Consider the following 19,627-nt stretch of genomic DNA (forward strand, 5'->3'; position numbering starts at 1 on the left):
TTGTTTGTACATTTCTCATTGAATAAAGTTGAAAAACAAATAAGAAAAACAAACAAAACATGTTTAGTGTCAGAACTAACGAGGATGGGAGTTGGTGGATAGTCGGACTGTTTTTCATGCAACACAGGAAGTGTGGTAAAGGTCGTTGCATCACATGGATCCTTTAGGCTGCAGAGGAGTTTACACTGAATAAGGTGCAGAACTCTGCGTCATGCCGCTGTCGGACTTCCTGGACGGCCTGAAGGACAACCCGTACTTCGGTGCCGGGTTCGGGTTGGTCGGAGTCGGAACCGCGCTGGCCGTAGCCAGAAAGGGAGCCCAGGTGGGGATGGTGTTGTTCCGCAGGAACTACATGATCACCCTGGAGGTTCCCAGCAGGGACAAGAGCTACCACTGGCTGCTGAGCTGGATCACCAAGCACGCCAGGCACACGCAGCACCTCAGCGTGGAGACCTCCTACATGGCCCACGAGAGTGGACGGGTCCACACGCAGTTCGACTTCCACCCGAGTCCGGGGAACCACATCATCTGGTCAGGACAGCCTCCAGAACTGATAACTGAAACATCGTTGCGCTTCTAAACTGGTATTTACGGCTTCATGTGCGTAGCTAAATGCTGCCTTCAGGTACACCTCGTAACTTTCACTACCCTGAAATAGTAAGACGAGAATTAGCAGGATTGACTGCTGTCTTGTAATTTTGAGATATTCCATTTTAACATGACGTCATGTTAAGCTGGAACATGTAATAAATAAAATGTATACTGAAATAGCCATAAAAATGACGTAATCGCCAGTCTGCAAGCGCAACCGTAAAAGCACTGTAGAAGCGCAACGATTTTAAAACGTGTTTACATATTTAGTTTTAAGCGAATTTATACAGTCAGTTATATAAATTTTACATTTGAAATGTTTCTTTAGACTTTGACTGTAGTCAAGTCTGAAACTACTTTACCCTGAAACATTAATCATTCCAATGTAAAACTCTTCATTTGATTAGTCTGTGGTAAATGCATAATTAACAGATATTCCTGCAAAGAATCATATTTTTTAATGTTCAGCAGATAATCCATAGCCCTCCCTCCATTGTCTTCTGCTTCTCTGAGACTGTGTTGTGAAGAGGGTAACAGGTCTTTAGTGAAGCCTAGATATCCCTCCTACCATCTCAGCTTCAGCTGACTACATTTACAAATGTTTACAGGCTGTTGCAGTATAACTCACAGCCTCAGTGACACCTGTGTTATCCACCTCAGGTTATTATGTAATAAAATACACGGCCTCAGTGACCTTCAGTCACTGTTCTGACTGTGGGGTGCTTCGGTAACTGGCTGATTTAAAAACCTTTCCGTTCAGATTATGTAATAAATTTCCAATCATACACAGACAGCTTTGCATCAACCCAATCTTTAGCTCCCTCCACAGATTGTCTCTACGATCGCAGATTAGTCAATAATGTTAATATTACTTTCATTCAGAAGAAATTGTTTGGTTACATTCATATTCATTTAATTTCTTAGTGGATTTGACCAAAACATCCAGCAACTTTTACTCAGGAGCAGACTTCTTTACTTAACCTTTGGTAAACTCAGCAAGCGCCTTGGGACAAAGAATGACCCATATTCCATCCTTAATGAAATTGGATTAAAAACAGGAAATTACGAGGACAGGGAGAGTCTGACTGAAGTAACTTCAGGGTTCAATTAATAATTTTCCGTATCATGAAGGTGGTTCAACCCATTGCTGGGTTTGTCAAATCATGAACACATCTAATCTTAACTAATCAATGCCAGGAGAGAATAATAATAAAAAATCTGTTTTCTGTATATCATTTTAACTTGATACAACTGCGCTCCGTTTTCTCTCCACACAGTTAAACCGTTACATTTCAGTCAATCAAAAAGTCCAACAACACAATGCAACCAGAAAAGTTAGAATTTTGACATAGGATGATGTAAACTTCCTGGTTCATTTTCTAATAGGTCCTCCTGCTGGATTAATTGATTCTTATCTTTGTAGATCTGAGGTCCAACAGGTGAATTCTGCAGCGTTTGATACAGTGACTTTATTCATGGCAACAAGTTAGATTCTTACTTTAATCATTAGGCTGCAACATGTAAAGGTTTAATTTGTTCTGACAGGACAGATCGACAGGTACAGTACTTTGTTAGAACAGCTGGTTCCCTTAAGAAAACCCAAATAAGTTGAACCTGCTTCGGCGTAAAGGACTCAGGTGCATCTTCAATGTAAAGAAAAAAAACAAAGAGCACATTAAGTTCATGCCAGCAGTAGGAAATGTATAATTGGAGAGTAGTAGGAAAACGTAGCTCAGAATGATTCAGTCAATCTAATTAGAAGATTTGTCTAAAAGGAAGTTTTTAAGCCTTAGAAGCTGACAGGTTGTCTGCCTCATGGACCAAATCTGGGATCCATGGCTGTCTGGACCTGTCCCAGTCTCCTTAACAAACGGGGCTGTAGCTGCTGACCTTCAGGTCTGAAAAAGTTAGAGAAACGAATGAATAAAAAGCTGCTAAAAACTAAAGACCAGTTTGTGGACTGTGAACATATCTATCAGTCAGACGTTCTCGTTAATCACGTTCTCCACCGTGGCCTTCAGGTACGGCAGGAAGTGGATCCGAGTGGAGCGGACCAGGGAGAAGCAGATGGTGGATCTTCACACCGGGACTCCGTGGGAGTCGGTCACGTTCACAGCTCTGGGCAGAGACAGACAAATCTTCTTCAACATCCTGCAGGAAGGTACGCAGTAAAAAGAAAGCACACCCTCGTTTATTTATATGATCCTTTACTTAGAGAAACATCTTAGAAACATAATCTGGTATTAATATGAGGGGAAGATCTAAGTGCTGTAGACGGGTTCCAGGGGAAACTATAATTGATGTTAGCAGAGCTGCTGCTGGAGGAAGGATCAGATTCCTGGGATAGACGAGACCAGAGCAGAGAAGTTGGACCATGGTGGTGGAGGGATGATGGTCTGGGCTTGTTCTGGTAGAGCTGGGCGATAAATCGATTTAATCGATTAATTCGAATTTACAATTCTTTAAGTTTTCAATTTTGGAAAATCTGGATTTTATTTTGCCAATACACTCATTGGGTTTCCATGAAGAGAACAGCATGTGATGCTGAATATATGTTTAGGCAAATATATTGTCAAAATATTGTTAAGTGGAAACTTTTTTTTTTACCATAATACGAGGTACTTCATTTACTTATTTACTTTTTTTTTTTAACTTAGTTTGAAGTTCACAAGTGCAGTGAAGCCTGTTCTTAGCTCAATGTGTAATAACACTAGCAGCAAATGTTTTGTTATATTTTCATTTGTTTATAATGGCACGGCTGCCATCTTGTTTTACAAGCATGTTTTTAGTTGCACTTTGAATTCAGGTCAACTCCCTGACAAAATGCTTGACATAAAAGCAACATTTTAAAATAATTTCTTTTATTTCTTTTTATGAAACAAAAAGGAGGAAAAAAATCGATTAATCGGATTTGGTATAATAAAATTGGAGATTTATTTTTTTATCCATATCCCCCAGCCCTACGTTCTGGAGCCCCGGGTCCTGGACTCTGTGCAGTTTCCCTAATTTAAACACCGCAGCACTTATTTTGTTCACGGCGTCGCTGTGACTCGGTGCGTTCATGCTCTGCAGCGCGGGAGCTGGCCCTGAAGCAGGAGGAGGGACGCACGGTGATGTACACGGCCATGGGCGGCGAGTGGAGGCCCTTCGGGTTCCCACGGCGACGCAGACCCCTCAGCTCCGTGGTGCTGGAGGCCGGCGTGGCGGAGAAGATCGTGGACGACGTGAAGGATTTCATCGGGAACCCCAAGTGGTACACAGACAGAGGTGAAGCTTTCAGCCTTTCATTAAACCACTCAAACTTTATTTAAATTGCTTTTATTTTTTTTTTTTTTAAATGAGCAAAGCGGGTTGTGGGTAGGGCTGAACGATTTTGGAAAATAATCTAATTGCAATTTTTTTTCTTAATATTACGATTTAATGCTATTTATTTTTTTCCCCCCAGTTTAATTTATCATGTTTTAAAATATATACAAACAACAAATCAATTTGTTTCCTCACCATGTGGATTAGTTGCTAAAAGACCCGCAGCATCTAAACTCAGAGGAGTAATGATTGCGTTCTGCCTACAATATATTTCAATCAAGATTGCAATTTTGACTTTTCTCTGCATTAACCACAAGCAACAAAAAATGGCCTCTAAATAAAGATGTTTGTAAACAAGGACTATTTTAAGTACTTTTAATGTTTCTATTGATCAGAATATTATTCAAGAGAACAGCTTTTAATTTAATCAATCCTTGTTGAACATAAAGTCCAAAGTCCAACCAACAAGCAAGTCTATGTATTAAACTGATTGACCTGTACTTAATGCTATGTATGATTATATAAACTCTAAAACAAGTAATAAAATTAGATTATCTCACTGCTGCAACTGTCTTCCCTTCCATGTGGAGGCAAACCCAATTCAAACATTTTACCAACACCTAATGAACGTGTCTAATTCCCTAATTGTTACATAGCCAAAAATTGCAGACCTCTGCGATTTGGAAATTGCGTTTTTTTTAAATCACGATTATATTGAAAATGCGATTAATTGTTGTGGGCGAAGTTGATGGTTAAAGTTTGCGTCTCTGTCTGCAGGAATCCCGTACAGGAGAGGGTATCTGCTGTACGGTCCACCAGGATGTGGGAAGAGCAGCTTTATGTGAGTGATGAGTTCTCCATCATCAGTTAAACCTCCTGGTTCTGTGCGGCCGAACGTCTCTGAACTCCCCGACCCGTTTTGGTTTCAGCACGGCGCTGGCGGGTGAGCTCGGCTACAGCATCTGTCTGATGAGCCTGAGCGACAGGACGCTGTCTGACGACCGGCTGAACCACCTGCTGAGCGTGGCGCCGCAGCAGAGCATCATCCTGCTGGAGGACGTGGACGCCGCCTTCGTCAGCCGGGACCTGCTCCCCAATGAGAGTCAGTGCTGGAGACCGGTTACTGCTCTGTGTTCCTGCTGCAGAGTCCTGCTGGGGGTTCTGTGTTCTGGATGTCCAGGTCCCTGAGCCTTTGTCTTTTTCTGCTTTTTCAGACCCGCTGGCCTTCCAGGGAATGGGGAGACTGACCTTCAGCGGTCTGCTGAACTCACTCGACGGAGTTGCTTCCTCTGAGGCCAGAATCGTTTTTATGACCACCAACTTCATAGAAAGGTACCGTTACACATTACCGATTAATGACAAATACTCAATTAAATTTTCAATTCAATTTTATTTATATAGCGCCAATTCATAAAACATGTCATCTCAAGGCACTTTACAAAGTCAAGTTCAATCATATTATACAGATTGGGTCAGATTATACAGATTGGTCAAAAATGTCCTATATAAGGAAACCAGTTGATTGCATCAAAGTCCCGACAAGCAGCATTCACTCCTGGAGAACCGTAGAGCCACAGGAAGAGTCATCTGCATTGTACATGGCTTTGCTGCAATCCCTCATACTGAGCAAGCATGAAGCGACAGTGGGAAGAAAAACTCCCCATTAACGGGAAGGAAAAACCTCCGGCAGAACCGGGCTCAGTATGAACGGTAATCTGCCTCGACCGACTGGGGTTACAGAAGACAGAACAGAGACACAACAAGAGAAACAAAAAAGCACAGAAGCACACATTGATCCAGTAATCTGTTCTACATTAGATGGTAGTAGCGGGTGAACCGTCTTCTCTGGATTATGTCACAGTTAACAGAACGCCAGACCAGGTGTACCTACTATGAAGAGAAAAGAGAGAGAACAGAAAGTTAAAGCAGAAATGACGACACACAATGCATAATTGAAGAACAGTAGAACTCTATAGAGTGAGAAACTTAGATCCTGATATCCTCCAGTAGCCTAAGCCTATAGCAGTAAAACTATAAAGTTATAAGCTTTGTCAAAAAAGGAAAGTTTTAAGATTAGTCTTAAATACTAAAAAACAACAAAGGCTAGACTGACAGGAGCCCAGAAGGCTCCGACCCAGTTGATCGTTTGGTCCACCTGACATCATCACAAAGAAACATCCACTGCTCAGGAAAATTAGATTAACACTTTTTAATCAGAGTATGACATCATGATCATCATCAGGTCAGCAGTAGAGGAGGTAGTGATCAGTGTCGGCTGTTCTGCTATTAATTAAATGAACAACAAGTTAAATAAAGAGGCAATAATGAGACGAGCCCACAAACAGGAACGGTTCTGCAGCTGAAGGCCACGGATCCTTTCCTGACTGCTTTTCAGTCATTTAGCATTAGAATAGGGTCAGAATCAGTACTGGTACCATGAGGCGATATGTGGACCATACAGATGTTGCACAGGTCCATCTCCACCAGGATGGTACCATCAATATAGGCTGTTGCCAAAAGGTTTGCCGTGTCTCCCAGCTCCATGGAGGAGATTCCAGGAGACAGGCAGGTACTCAAAGAGAGCTGGACCGGCCCGTCAGAGGTTCTGACTGATCATCAGATGGACTTAAACATTTGTTCCTAACATAATATCCTCAACTTAACAGGATGAAGATCCTGTCATGAAGCTGCTAAATGCCTTATAATTATTGCACAGCTTATTATAAGGTGAGATGCGTTCAGGAGCGCTAAGAAAAGCAAAACTACCAGTAAATTAGATGCAGATGGGCAATAGTTGATTTAGAAATGTTTAATTGTTGGTCATCATATTGGTACCCATTGCATAAATCATGATGGATTAAATATGTGATGTATGATCTTTTTATCATTTCATTATGGGAAAAAAATTGTCTTTATGGAGAAGTTTTTACCTTTTGTCCCAGATTTTTAAATTATCTTGAAGGAAAATTTTAAAACATTAAAAAGGTCCAGTTTTTAAGTTTAACAACATACATGAATTTGTAATAAAAAGTAAAGCATCATTGGCATAAAGGGAAACTTTGAGTTCAGTTTGACCTGCTCTGATGCCGTCAATAAGCTCACACAACTTGACTTATAAATGTTCATTTCAGAGATGTTCTTCTGAGGTTCTGTTCACATCCTGCAGATGAAAAACTGTCAGACTTCTTGTGAAAAGGACTGAATTTAAGCTTTTTTATTATTACTCTAGTAGACCGTGGATCTGCACACTCCAGTTCTCATCAGGCTAATCTTCATTCTCTAGCTAACAGGCTCCGCCCACAGTCTGCAAACCACTAAAAGACACATTTTGGATTACATTTAAATAAGTAATATTCTAGCTCTGATCTGTCCACACAGGTTGGACGCGGCGCTGATCCGACCCGGCCGGGTGGACCTGAAGCAGTACATCGGCCACTGCACCGCCTGGCAGCTCGCCCACATGTTCCGGCGGTTCTATCCGGACGAGCCGCCATCAGAAGGAGAACGCTTCGCCAAGCAAGCTTTAGCCGCTCACTCTGAGATCAGCGCCGCTCAGGTTCAAGGACACTTTCTGCTCCACAAGACGGATCCTGCAGGGTCGATAGACAATGTGGCCCAAATTAAAGGATGACGGACCGGGACGGGACTCAAGAGACTGATTACGGAATAAAGAGAATATTTAAACAGAAATCTCTAGTTTATTGTTTCTATGTTTCTGTTTAAACTTCTTATTTAAAGGAACTAAACGATCTAAACCAGACAAACCCCAAACAGCACTGATGAGTGGGTTTGTTAGCCATATGTGATCATATTTAAAATTTCTTTTTTCAACAGCCTCCTGTTCCCTGACCTAAAATCTAAAATCTGGAAATAAGAGATATTTTATGACTTATTTTATGTCCTGATTATCTGGGAACGTTTTCTATCACATGTAGTTATTATCTTTGTGGGTAAGAGACACCTAAAAAAAGAAAAGAAAAAAAAAGAAGGAATTACTTATATTATTTTATATCTTATATCATTCTTTATTTTAACATGTTTTGCTACAGCTGGTTGTGCAGAAATCTGTATTTTAATGCAAATAATGTGAATCAAAGTGAAAAATAGTCAAAATGTAAATTACAAAGCTTTGTTGTGCTTAAGATCTTAATGTGTATTTGGTGAGAGTGCACAAATCTGAATTAATCTTATATTTGTGATATTTGGATGATTCAGTTCAATTATTTTCCCTCTCCTGGTTTTCTCTACTGGAAATTTTCTGTATCTTTAGACCTGTTGATGCTCTCTCTGCCGCCTTTGGCCTGAATTTGTAAAAGCATGGCATCAGTGACAGGCTTTGTGCTGTTGATGTGCAGGAGCTGGCTCCCCCTGCTGGATGCTGAGAACATGGAGGAACAGCTTTGAGCAGATTTCTACTGTTATGATTGGTTGAGAGGCAGCAGCTCAAGGGTCTCTACAAGGAAGCCATTGATCCAAACTTTATTGGAATTAAAAATAACAGAAAACTTCAAGCTGAAACTTAAAAAAACCCACACCAAACAACGATAATAAAAAAACTAACTAAATAAAAAAACAAAACAAAAAACATTTTCCTAACATAATGAATAATGAGGGTAAATATCTATGATAAAGCAAGAAAATAAGTCCAAAAACGCTTCATATATGGGCAATACCGAAATAAATGAACTACTGTTTCTTTTTGAACATCACAGACTTAGACTTAGACAACTTTATTTGTCATTTTGTATGCACAGAGTGCGTACAGAACGAAATTTCGTTTGCATACAGCTTGAAAAATCACAGTAAATTACAGAATTACAGAACGTGCATTTAACATTAATATCATTTTTCAGCCTTTGGAGGTAGTGGTTGGCTGGATAAAATCTGTGCAGCATTTTAAATGAAATTTCTTTAACCTTATTGGTCAAAAAGAACTTGTGTAGTAAAAGCAAAACTCTACTCCAACAAAACTGGACCAGTAGGAGAGGGAAGATGGAGAACAAGTGATTTACTGGAGAAAAGGTTCTGAATTGTCCTGTTCTTCTGTTTGGAGGATGATAATAAAACAAGTCTTTCCAATGTTCGTGTCAGTAACCTGGGGAAGAGTACAACTACTTACTACATGTCTGTGAAGAGATATTATACCCGAGGGAATAGCATCAAAAATAATAGAAAATTCCTTTGGAACAGGAAATCCGTAATGTTGTAAAAATTCAGTATATTTGTACAGATGCCCATCCTGGTTGAACAGCTGGCTTTCTGTAATGATGTTATTATCAACCCAGTATCGAAAGAAGTTGACCTGTTTTTATATAGAATACATTTATTAAACATTTATGTGAGCTGAAGTTGTGCTTGTAGGTTAGGGACCATGTCAACAGCTGCTTATGAAAAGTTGATAATTTAAGGGGAATTTTATTAATATTGTAATTGCAAAGTAAGAGAAAATCGAGACCACGTACCATGGAGAATACAGGATGAGGAATTATATTCCATAAAGAGGTTGGAAAATTAAAATAATGTTTTATCCAATTTATTTTAAAAGTGTAAGAATTACTGCTAGGTGGTATTTCACTGACGATGTTCAGGAAACCAGGACACATCTGTAAAGTGTTCAGAAGATGTGAAGCCCTGGAGGGCAATAAAACGTTTTAAATTAAAGGAAGGCAAAACAGACGTGTTTAATTTTTAGATCTTGCCATGTTTGAGACCTTTTAGCAGTTCTCTGAGGTCCATTGTTAGAAGAAACCTGGAATATATTCTGGACAACAGTTTAAACTTCTGCGGCTTTTTGTTAGGTAACGATAGCAAAGATGAAACAAAGTCTTTGGTTTCATCGTCGACCATCATGAGTGACTTTTTGTCATCACATGTCTGCAGTGTGACGGGTCGGCTGCAGCTGGACTTTAACTGCACGTTTCTTCTAGACCCGGAGTTTAACCTTTACCATCCAAAGCCATTCTGTCCCGTCTGTCATTCTGTCCAGAGCCACAAAGTTACACTTTAAAAAAAAAAACTAAATAAAAATCTAAATACTTTTCTTTGAACAATGCTTTGTTTTATGATTAAAAAAAAATCTAGATTTTAGAAGAAAGAAAGCTAACTTTTTTTATTATTATTACCTTGAAATTTAAATTGAATTTATGGAAAGAATCCACAGTTTTTCTCCAAATTAAAAAGATGCCGATTGCACCACTAGTTTATAGAAATACAGAGCAGGTAGTTTTCTGTTTAAAAATGTTGCTCCATTAGTTATTTATCAACAACACTTTTTGTTGTTGTCAGGTACAAACATAAAGGAGACCGGTCCTTTTCGGAACCTCAGAACCTGCCCAGACCCGTTTCATTCTCTGGTTTTTAAGTCTAAGTAAATGTCCCCATGAGGTCTAATCTTTTATCCACGATGAAATACATCGACGTCAGATGTTGCTTTGGTGGTTTGTGGAAACTGCTTTCAGTGAACATTTGGTGGAAAGTTAGAGAAACACATTAATATACATAAAGCTCAGTTTTTCTAAGCCTCCATAGAGGGTTCCTATTGTAGTTGCTTCTCCTGGTTGTTAGTGGAGAGCTGAGCCAGATGGGTGAGCAGCGTGGCTCCTCCCCCTCCACCCCCATGGATGTAGTTAGAGCAGTCTGTGTTTACCACTGAGCAGCTGTCATGGCTGCCTGGCTGTCACGGAGAGCCCTGTCTGGCAGCCGGCAGCTGCTGCGGTTCTCCGTTTCTGAAGGCCACGTCTGCTCCAGAGGGGTGGCAAGGACCTCCTCTCTCCTGCAGGACAAGCTGAGGACAGTGGAGGACCTCCCTCGTGTCAGCGCCCTGGAGATGCTTTACAGGATCCTATTCCAGGGTTACTACCATTGTCTGCACGAGCTGCAGGTAGGTCAGAGCGAGATGCACGGCTCTATCAGCAGCTCTATCACAACATGAGCCGTGCAGTTTTCTGGTAGCTTTAAGATCAATAAATCTTTATATTTAGTAAAAACTGACAGTCCTGTAGACAAATGTGACTGTTTATGTAAAGGCCAGGGTGTGTTTTATAGTTGGACTTTACTTGCACTGAAAATGCATCATAAAATAAATGTTAGACTGAAAACACGACCTTTGATCCCACAGATAAGCGTTAGTGAGAACCGCGTTTCAGGGAAGCTTGGCTGCAAATCTGCATTTCTTTCCCTCCCGCTGCAAAGAGGATTTTCCTTCGTTCACATTACAGTTGCAGCAGTTTGCAGTTTTCATTGCCGAAGTGTTAAAAGCTGCATAGGAACAGGTTTCTTTCACATTCTGTCCTCTGTTAAGGTCTACGAGAAGCAGCTGTATGGACCCATCTACATAAATGGACGTAAGGCGGTGTCTGTGACCACCGCTCAGCTGCTGGAGGAGCTGATGAGGCAGGATGACAAGTTTCCCACCAGAGGAGACGTGTCTCTGTGGACGGAGTACCGCGAGATGAGAGGATTAGGCTACGGCCCGTTGACAGAGTAAAGCAGAAAAACACACAGATGCACACAGCAACGCTTCACCTCCACGTGTGTGCAGAGAGTTTGACAACAATCCTTGTTCTAATCGCGTAACGGTTTCATGGAAATGAGTAGATTTTGACCTCTTGGAAGCATTTCATGCACATTGATTTATTTGTTTCTGCTTTTTTTGTTTGTTTTTTTAATGACAACTGGATGAAAAAGTTTACATTTGTCGTAGGTTTTCTGTAATCCATACAGAATCACACATACTGACTTAAATATACAAACACTCCCACACTTTGGATAGTCCAGTTGTACCGTCATGCTTTACAGCTGGGTCAGGTCGAACAGAGTTGACATAAAACAGCCCAATCTCTGTCTTGTCCAACCAGATAACCTTTCTCCTGAAGGCTTCTGGCTTGTCCATGCAGGCAGCTGTTATTTAAGATGTTTCTTTTGCAGCAGAGGCTTATTCTTCTTCATTTTGTTCAACATGTTCTCAGTCTGTGGTGATGGAAAAAATTACCTCACTTTGAACAGTGATATTGGTGTTGCAGTAGTTTCCAGTTCAACATCCTAACCAATTTCTTTTGTAGTGGAATTGACCCCCAAGAGGTGAGGTCTGAGTTTACGTTAAACAGAGATTCTGTTAATGTGGAGCCTTGTGTGGAAAAAACATATTCTACTTGGAAAAGGTTCAGATGAGGTGTCACTAAAAGCTTAACCGTCCTCTACTGAGACTCTGGCTGAAACACGTCTTCCCCTAGTTGGATGAATACCAAAGCGGACATAGTACTGCTTGAACTGTATGCTGCATGTGTTTTAAACAACCTGCAGTCGTCAAAGTAATGGCAAAAAGAGAATGGGCCCCAAGATACGGCCCTGAGGTACCCCACATCCAAGTGGAAACAGGTAGCAAAGGAGAAAAACAGACAATTTAATTAGATTAGATTAGATTAGATTCAACTTTATTGTCATTACACAGGTACAGGTACAAGGCAACAAAATGCAGTTTAGGTCTAACCAGAAGTGCAATAGCAGCAAGTGCAGGATAAACAATGGTTCCATAAGTACAGGACATGGGTTATTACTGAATAAATATAGAGACGGATACTATTATAAACAGAATTTTACTGATAGATTTGTCCTATGAGTATAATATATAGATAACTAGTATTGTGAACTAAATTTACCGCTGGATATGTACCGAATATAATATACAGGTGGATATTACTATGAGTAGAGGTTTACAGATATGTAAAATGGAGATTTAATGACAGAAAAGATGGGAAGTACTATCGACTTCAGAAAAAAAACACGTATCAGATGAAGGAAAAACAATCAGAAGCAAGAGAAGTGCATTTTAAAACCATAACCCAAAGCAAGGTGATAAAAGACAGAATATAAATTGTTAAACAGTATAGAAAAGGAACTCTGCAGCAAAAGGATCAAATCTAAACTAACTGTACATTGTTTTCTGAACAGGAGAATGTCAATCCAAAAGCCTAAGTGAGCTTTAAACCAAACATTTTCTCACCTTTCTGAAAGCCTTTTAAACATTTTCTCATAAAATCTCAACATGTATTTCTACTCTCAGGGAAGGAGAACGCTGGTACAACCTGAGGGCGGTTCTCAACAAGCGGATGCTCCATCCCAGGGATTCTGCTCAGTACTCTGGGGTGATCAACGACGTGGTTTCAGACTTCGTAAAAAGGATCAAACATCTACGTCGAGCCAGCCCAACAGGGGATCTCGTCACTGACGTTTCTAATAGGTTTTACCTATTTTCATTGGAAGGTGTGTGCTAACGGTATTCCCAAGGAATGAACCTCTGAGAACAGATTTTGGTTGTTCTTGATGTAGTTTTTGCCTCGCAGGCATTGCGTCCATACTGTTTGAGACGAGGCTCGGCTGTCTGACAGGGGAGATTCCTGCTGGGACCCAAAAATTCATTAACTCCATCTCTCAGATGTTCTCCAGCAGCATAGGTGTGGCAATATTTCCGAAATGGAGCCGCAATCTGCTTCCCTACTGGAAGCGCTACATCACCAGCTGGGATGGCATCTTCGGTTTTGGTGAGTTGCTGAAGCTTTTTTACCCCAAAGTGCCTTTGGGTCATTTCCTGCTTTGTGAAAACACCAAAATCTGAGGCTGCTGTTGCATCAAAAACTAACATTAAACTGGACTGTAACTTATTTAGACATGCCAATACTTTTTAAAAGAATCCCCTGATCTTCAGTTTGGTTTTACAACATTCTCCAAAATGCAGCTATTTGGAAAAGCCTCTCATTCTTTAACACCTCTATGGTTGACCCTCCATGTGTGTTACGTTTTTGGTTGCTATCCATTATTGGAAGGCCCTGTAACTGAACATGACACAAAATGTTATGCTTCACACAAATATGTCTTCAAAATTGTGTTCCAGTTTATTTTTACTTGACAAATAAACAGTAAAAGTATGTCAGCTGTACGTCAAAGAGCTTTGGAATAAAATGAACACAGCTGGAGTGTTTATAATAAGACAATGTCTGAAACCTTATATCACAGCAGGTCTCATTGCCCCCCCCGTCCACTTCAACTGATTTTACTGCTTTCACCTTCACTGTTCCACTCACTTCTCCTGACTTTAACATACCTCCATCTTTCTAAGCCAGGGGTCAGCAACCTTAACAACCCACAGAGCCATTTTTGCCCTCGGTCCAACTAAACAGGTTTTGTTTAGAGCCACAAAAGTTACACATCTCTTTGAAACAAGAGCTTGTTTTTGTAGTATACTATAGGAAATTATTTTACATTTTTTAATTAAAGATCAACTTTTAAACCAACAGTATTTTTATATGTAGGTTTAATGCATTTTCTTATATTGGACATTTGATTTTTATAGCAAATAGCATCAAAATGATGAAAAAGAAAGTCGTTTGCAACCTATTGGCAAAAAAGATACTTCATTTAGCTATAGTAAAATATTCTATACAGCATTAGTTATTTTCTTTCTGGAAATATTGTGCATATATTGCAGAACTAAATGCATCCTAAAGCTAGCAATTTTTAAATTAACTTTACATTTATAAACTTTACCCTACTTTAACTGAACATCATGATGTCGTCTGCTAACATCATAATCCATAGAGACTCCTATAACACATATTATACAGCAACTAATCATCTCTGCTTTTGGATCTCTGACCAAATTTTGAACCCATCCTTTACTTGTACCACACACCTCACCGCTGTCTCACTGTACATGTGTGATCAGTGTGAACCTTTGCAATCTTTTAGCAATTTACTGCAGACCATGTGTGAACATCAGTCCTTTTACTAAAGTTTTGCACATTGATCTTTTCAAGCTATTTATCAAATTCTTCATTTTGAAATAGAGCCAAATCTTTCAACAGCCATTTTCAGTACTCCTAAGACTAGGATTTACCAAAAATACTAGTAATACTGTGACCCAATTGAAGATAGTGCGTAATTTTTGAAGAAAATTGTCACGCTACATGGGTTATGGAGAGCATTTTAACACAGCAAGGCAGTCGAAACAGAACAAAACTGTTGGGTTGTGATAAATATCGACCAGGTTCTTTACCCTAAAAGAAGACGTGTTCTCTAATTGTAGACTTCAGTGGTAACAAAAACACTCTTGAAACAGAAGCTATACATATTTATTCTAATATTATCTGACTTCTGTTGTTTTTCAAGCTAAAACTTTGATCGACAATAAGCTGGAGGACATTGAGCAGCGAGTGGAAAACAGCCAGAATGTGGAGAGTGAATACCTAACATACCTCCTGTCAAACACCAAGATAAGCACCAAAGATGTCTACGCCAGCGTCACGGAGCTTCTCTTAGCCGGAGTGGACACGGTACTCAACCCATCCCAAAATAATTAAAGCTTTTACTTTGACAGACCTTTTTGTCTTCCAGTTAGATTTATATGCACAGTATCTGCAAAATATGGTGGTATTAAAGCTTCTACTTATGTATGTTGAATATGTTGACTAGTTTATGTCTTTATTTCAAAGACCTCCAACACCCTCACATGGGCTTTGTACCAGCTGTCCAAGAACCCAGAAGTCCAGGACAGACTTTATGAAGAAGTTTCCACGCTGGTACCGGCAGACCGAATCCCCTCTGCTGCTGAAGTCACTCGGATGCCGTTTTTACGAGCTGTGATCAAGGAAACTCTCAGGTGAGACTGCCTGGAGATGCTTTGGTGTTAGCAGGGTAATCAAAAACAACCAGTTTATAATCTTCTTGACTTCAACAGGATGTACCCTGTGGTTTCTATAAATTCAAGGATCATCAATGAAAAGCCTATTTCTGTTGGTGGATATCTTTTTCCAAAGAAGGTGGGTCTGATGTTTTATTTTATAATCCAAGATAGTCCATCTTTTACATATTTACTGTGTACCTTTTGCATTCAGGTGCTAACAGCATAAAAGTTAAGTGAAGTTCGGAACAATAAAAAACAGAATTGTAATATTAATTTCTGTTTTCTTCAGACTTGCTTCACACTCTGCCACTACGCCATCAGTCATGATGAGAACATCTTCCCAGAACCGTTCAGATTCAAGCCGGAGAGGTGGCTCCGTGACGGCCGCCCGAGGCCAAACCCCTTTGGCTCCATCCCGTTTGGCCACGGAGTTCGAGGCTGCGTTGGCCGCAGGATTGCAGAACTCGAGATGTATTTAGTTCTGTTTCGAGTAAGTGAAGAAAAACAAACAATACAACATGGAGATAACAAAGCTTATAAGGCGTTTACTCCAAAAGGAAAGGATTGAGATTTAGAATATGCATCATAATAAACAAACAGTCTAGTCCTAACCCAACACCCTGTGGAACACCATAACTAACTCTGGTTTATGTGAATTATGCTTTAAGGGAAATGTTCTGAAAAATAACACTTACACCAGTCCAAATCTTGATTTCTTCTTCTTCTAAGTCTTTGTTATACATTGCTGTGGCTGATCACTCTGCAGATACTCAGTTAGTTAGTTAAGTAACTTTTTGAAACAAATGTAATCTGGGAGTAGTTTTACTTCACCTTACTTTTTACTTTTACTTAAGTAAAATTATTATGGAGTATCGCTGCTTTTACTTGAGTATCTTTTCTGGATAATCTACCCAGTGTGACTTATTTCATTGAATGAAGAATAAAGAGAGACACGCCTCCAATTTCTTTTGAAGTGAGACCTCTTGTTTGAACACCATCTTTCCTGTTCTAATGTTATTCTCCATCTAATGAGCCATTTGGGGGTATAGTGAACATACATTAAGCCGTAGATATTGTCACTGGAAGTACTTTACTCTATTCTAACATATATATACACATTACCTACAGAGTTTATCCCATGCCTGAATTTATTTTGTAATTATGTTATATATTTCTATAAAGCTTTTCTGTTTTAGTCCTTAAAATACCAGAATTTGCACATAGCTTCTGTCCTTTGTCTGATCACGCCATTTTTAAATATTAAATCAGATGTTATAATAAGTTACTTGAGGAGCCTTTTTGTCAGATCCTTTTTTTCTCTTACTTGGGTCCTCAGCCGGCGGGGAAGTCGGCGACAATATCAAAAATTTAGACGGTGCATCAGGCTGGACTCCCTGCTAATGTTTCTGAGTTTTACTGCTAGTCATATTGGTCTTTTCAGATCTGAACTCCCTTCATTTTCTTTCTACTGGGACATTTTAATGCATTAACTAAAATTCTTAAACTTTTATTAAGTTGTTTATGTCATTTCTATATCACTTTGTGGATCTAGGTTTGTTTTAAAGTGTTTTATAAATAAAGGTGATATGGGCGTAGGTTTGTATAGGGACCATAGGGACATGTCCCTACCAAAATTTTGGACCGACCTAATTGTCCCTACCAATAATTCGATGTGAATAACATGTTTATAATTTACAATACAGCGTTGTTACAGCAGTCGCTTATTTTCCTCTCGCAGCTCCGCTGCTTGGCGGCGGCTGCTGCTGCAGCTCCGTCTGCCAGCCTGCGTGTCCAGTCGGTGACGGTCTATCCTGTCGCTTTAACTTAGCAGCGCACGTAACTGTGCTGTGTGCTGTTTAACTCCACTCTCATTGGTTGTTTTGCTTTAAGTCCCGCCTTCTCTCTCCCTGGTTGGCTGTTTTCTAGTGCGTGCATGTGCGTGCATGCTTGCAGCGCGAAATTTAAATTTAATTCACGCTAGAATACTGCGTGAATTAAACGAATATTAGACTACGAAACTAGTCCCAATTAAAAAAAAATATATTATCTACGCTATAACAGGCGATAGAAGAAGCAGGAGATAGTAGTTTTCATTTGTGGAACTTAAGAAATGTAAGTAACCAACGTTAGCATCTTAAAATAATATTTAAATCAGAAGTATAATACATTTTATGAACAAAAAACTTTTATTTTATAAAACTAAATACTCTGTGTCAGGCAGGAGTTCTGCAGACTGCTGGAGAAATGTAAGCTTTCAAAAAATCCCTTTAAGACGGTTCAGATATAAATAGCAGGTGTTATTCGTTTTATAGAGTATAACAACACGAGATGGTGCCTAAACATTGCTATTTTTTGTTTAGAAAGCATAATTAAGGTTCCACATAATAATAGTGCTATTTAATTGACTATTTCTACTTTTAGAAATAGGATAAAGTACAAACAGAGGAACACATTGGTTTGATTTTACATAGATTTCCACACAGTCCATAAGTAAATTAGTACAAACATTAGTGTCTGGTGAAAATGCTTGAATCTGGCTGTTTATTTTGGATATTATTACATTACGGATAAGATAGTGTTATATTTTCTTTTAATAATTGTTAAAAGCGATTTTATATTTGAATAAACTTAGGCTCATGCTTAGTGTTGTGATTGTAGATGATACCACCAAAAAAGAAAAGAGACATAAGGAGCTATTTCAACACTCAGACAGTAAGTATCATAGGATGATATAAAAGGTTGTGTTACATTTAATCCTTTAATACTAAAAACACACTTGTATAATAGTAACATTATATGATTATAGGGAACACAGATAACCAGTAATAATGATGTAGGGCAGCTTGGAGGTGAAGCAGCTGGCCCTTCAGTGCTTCAGGTGATGTCTAATTGATTTTAATTACAAATTAAGGAGCAGCTTTTTATATATATATATATATATATATATATATATATATATATATATATATATATATATATATATATAGTGCTTATAAAATTTGTATTAATGTAGCAAAAAATGCTGCTTTTCTCTTTAAACGAAATGTCCCCTGATGCTCACGTCAAGTATAAAAAAATAGGGGCATGCATATTGCGTAGGACCAATAACATCCAACCAATGAAACTTGAGACCAGTGTCCCTATCAAAGTTGAAATCAAACCTACGCCCATGGGTGATATGGTATAAAAAAATCTAAATTAATAGAAATAAATGCTTGAAATATACCTGTCAATATCTAAAGATTTTTAACCTTCTCTGATATTCTAATTTATCAGGATATGTGTATTTTTGGTATTTTTCAGCTTATTCGGGAGTTTGAAATCAAACCCAACCCTCCCATGGACGAGCTAAAGATCTTCAGTCGGTCGGTTTTGGTTCCTAACAAGCAACTGGACCTGCACTTTGTGGACAGAGGATGAGCAAACACAGCTTGATTCTGTCAAAAGTTGGCCAATAAAGAACTGTTTGTGTGTTTTAATTTAAACTTCTTTATGGCAAAGTGTCTGAAAGCCATGGAAGAATGAGGCCTGTGAAAACAAACTAAAAGCTAAATAAACCTTATAGAGAGGATAACCGAGACGCAGGTAGATCTGAGTACCTCAGTGATGCAGCTTAGCTGGGATGCATTTCCATCCTGTTATTTAGCATTTTCTAGTGCAGCAAGAAGGTCCTGGGTTCAAGTCCTACCTTTGCCCTGAGTCTCTCTGCATGGAGTTTGCATGTTCTCCCTGTGCAATACATGGGTTCTCTCCAGGTACTCCGGCTTCCTCCTACAGTCCAAAAATCCCCCCCATGCGACCCCAACAGGGATAGACGTGTTAGAAGATGGACAGCTGATTGCATCCTTGACCTCTTCCTGTCTAACGAGTTCGCTCTACACCGCCAACACACATAAAGACGTCTGCAGACGTTTGTCTGAACCTCCACCATGTTGATGTGTTTATGCCACATGAGTTGTCTGCGCATGCCTGGTACTGTTTGCGTGTTTCTGTGGTTGTGTCACAGCGCCACCAATGGGCCCGGCATACCTACTACAGCGTTCTCAGTAGTGC

The 19,627-nt window shown here is 39.5% G+C and overlaps 2 protein-coding genes across 2 annotated transcripts; both read left to right on the forward strand.

Annotated features, from left to right (window-relative positions):
- The first annotated feature begins 123 nt into the window (after positions 1 to 123).
- On the forward strand, positions 124 to 7,581 carry LOC105938941 (mitochondrial chaperone BCS1). Its single transcript, XM_036139690.1, has 7 exons — positions 124 to 531; positions 2,613 to 2,752; positions 3,664 to 3,858; positions 4,675 to 4,738; positions 4,827 to 4,999; positions 5,112 to 5,229; positions 7,276 to 7,581. Exons 1-7 carry the CDS (start codon positions 212 to 214, stop codon positions 7,526 to 7,528), a joined length of 1,263 nt encoding a protein of 420 aa, XP_035995583.1. The 5' UTR covers positions 124 to 211; the 3' UTR covers positions 7,529 to 7,581.
- A 2,947-nt stretch (positions 7,582 to 10,528) lies between these two features.
- On the forward strand, positions 10,529 to 19,053 carry LOC118563782 (sterol 26-hydroxylase, mitochondrial-like). Its single transcript, XM_036139702.1, has 9 exons — positions 10,529 to 10,777; positions 11,198 to 11,379; positions 12,959 to 13,158; positions 13,239 to 13,436; positions 15,061 to 15,224; positions 15,384 to 15,550; positions 15,629 to 15,710; positions 15,864 to 16,064; positions 18,878 to 19,053. Exons 1-9 carry the CDS (start codon positions 10,559 to 10,561, stop codon positions 18,992 to 18,994), a joined length of 1,530 nt encoding a protein of 509 aa, XP_035995595.1. The 5' UTR covers positions 10,529 to 10,558; the 3' UTR covers positions 18,995 to 19,053.
- Positions 19,054 to 19,627: the final 574 nt, after the last annotated feature.

Source organism: Fundulus heteroclitus, chromosome 7 (genome assembly GCF_011125445.2).
Source record: "Fundulus heteroclitus isolate FHET01 chromosome 7, MU-UCD_Fhet_4.1, whole genome shotgun sequence".
NCBI lineage: Eukaryota > Metazoa > Chordata > Actinopteri > Cyprinodontiformes > Fundulidae > Fundulus > Fundulus heteroclitus.

Coding starts and splice junctions, on each gene's coding strand:
- LOC105938941 (XM_036139690.1), top strand. CDS start 212: ATGCCGCTGTCGGACTTCCTGGACGGCCTGAAGGACAACCCGTACTTC. Junction 4,739..4,826: donor TGTGGGAAGAGCAGCTTTAT/GTGAGTGATGAG, acceptor TTTTGGTTTCAG/CACGGCGCTGGCGGGTGAGC. Junction 5,230..7,275: donor ACCACCAACTTCATAGAAAG/GTACCGTTACAC, acceptor CTGTCCACACAG/GTTGGACGCGGCGCTGATCC.
- LOC118563782 (XM_036139702.1), top strand. CDS start 10,559: ATGGCTGCCTGGCTGTCACGGAGAGCCCTGTCTGGCAGCCGGCAGCTG. Junction 13,437..15,060: donor GGATGGCATCTTCGGTTTTG/GTGAGTTGCTGA, acceptor TTGTTTTTCAAG/CTAAAACTTTGATCGACAAT. Junction 16,065..18,877: donor TGTATTTAGTTCTGTTTCGA/GTAAGTGAAGAA, acceptor GGTATTTTTCAG/CTTATTCGGGAGTTTGAAAT.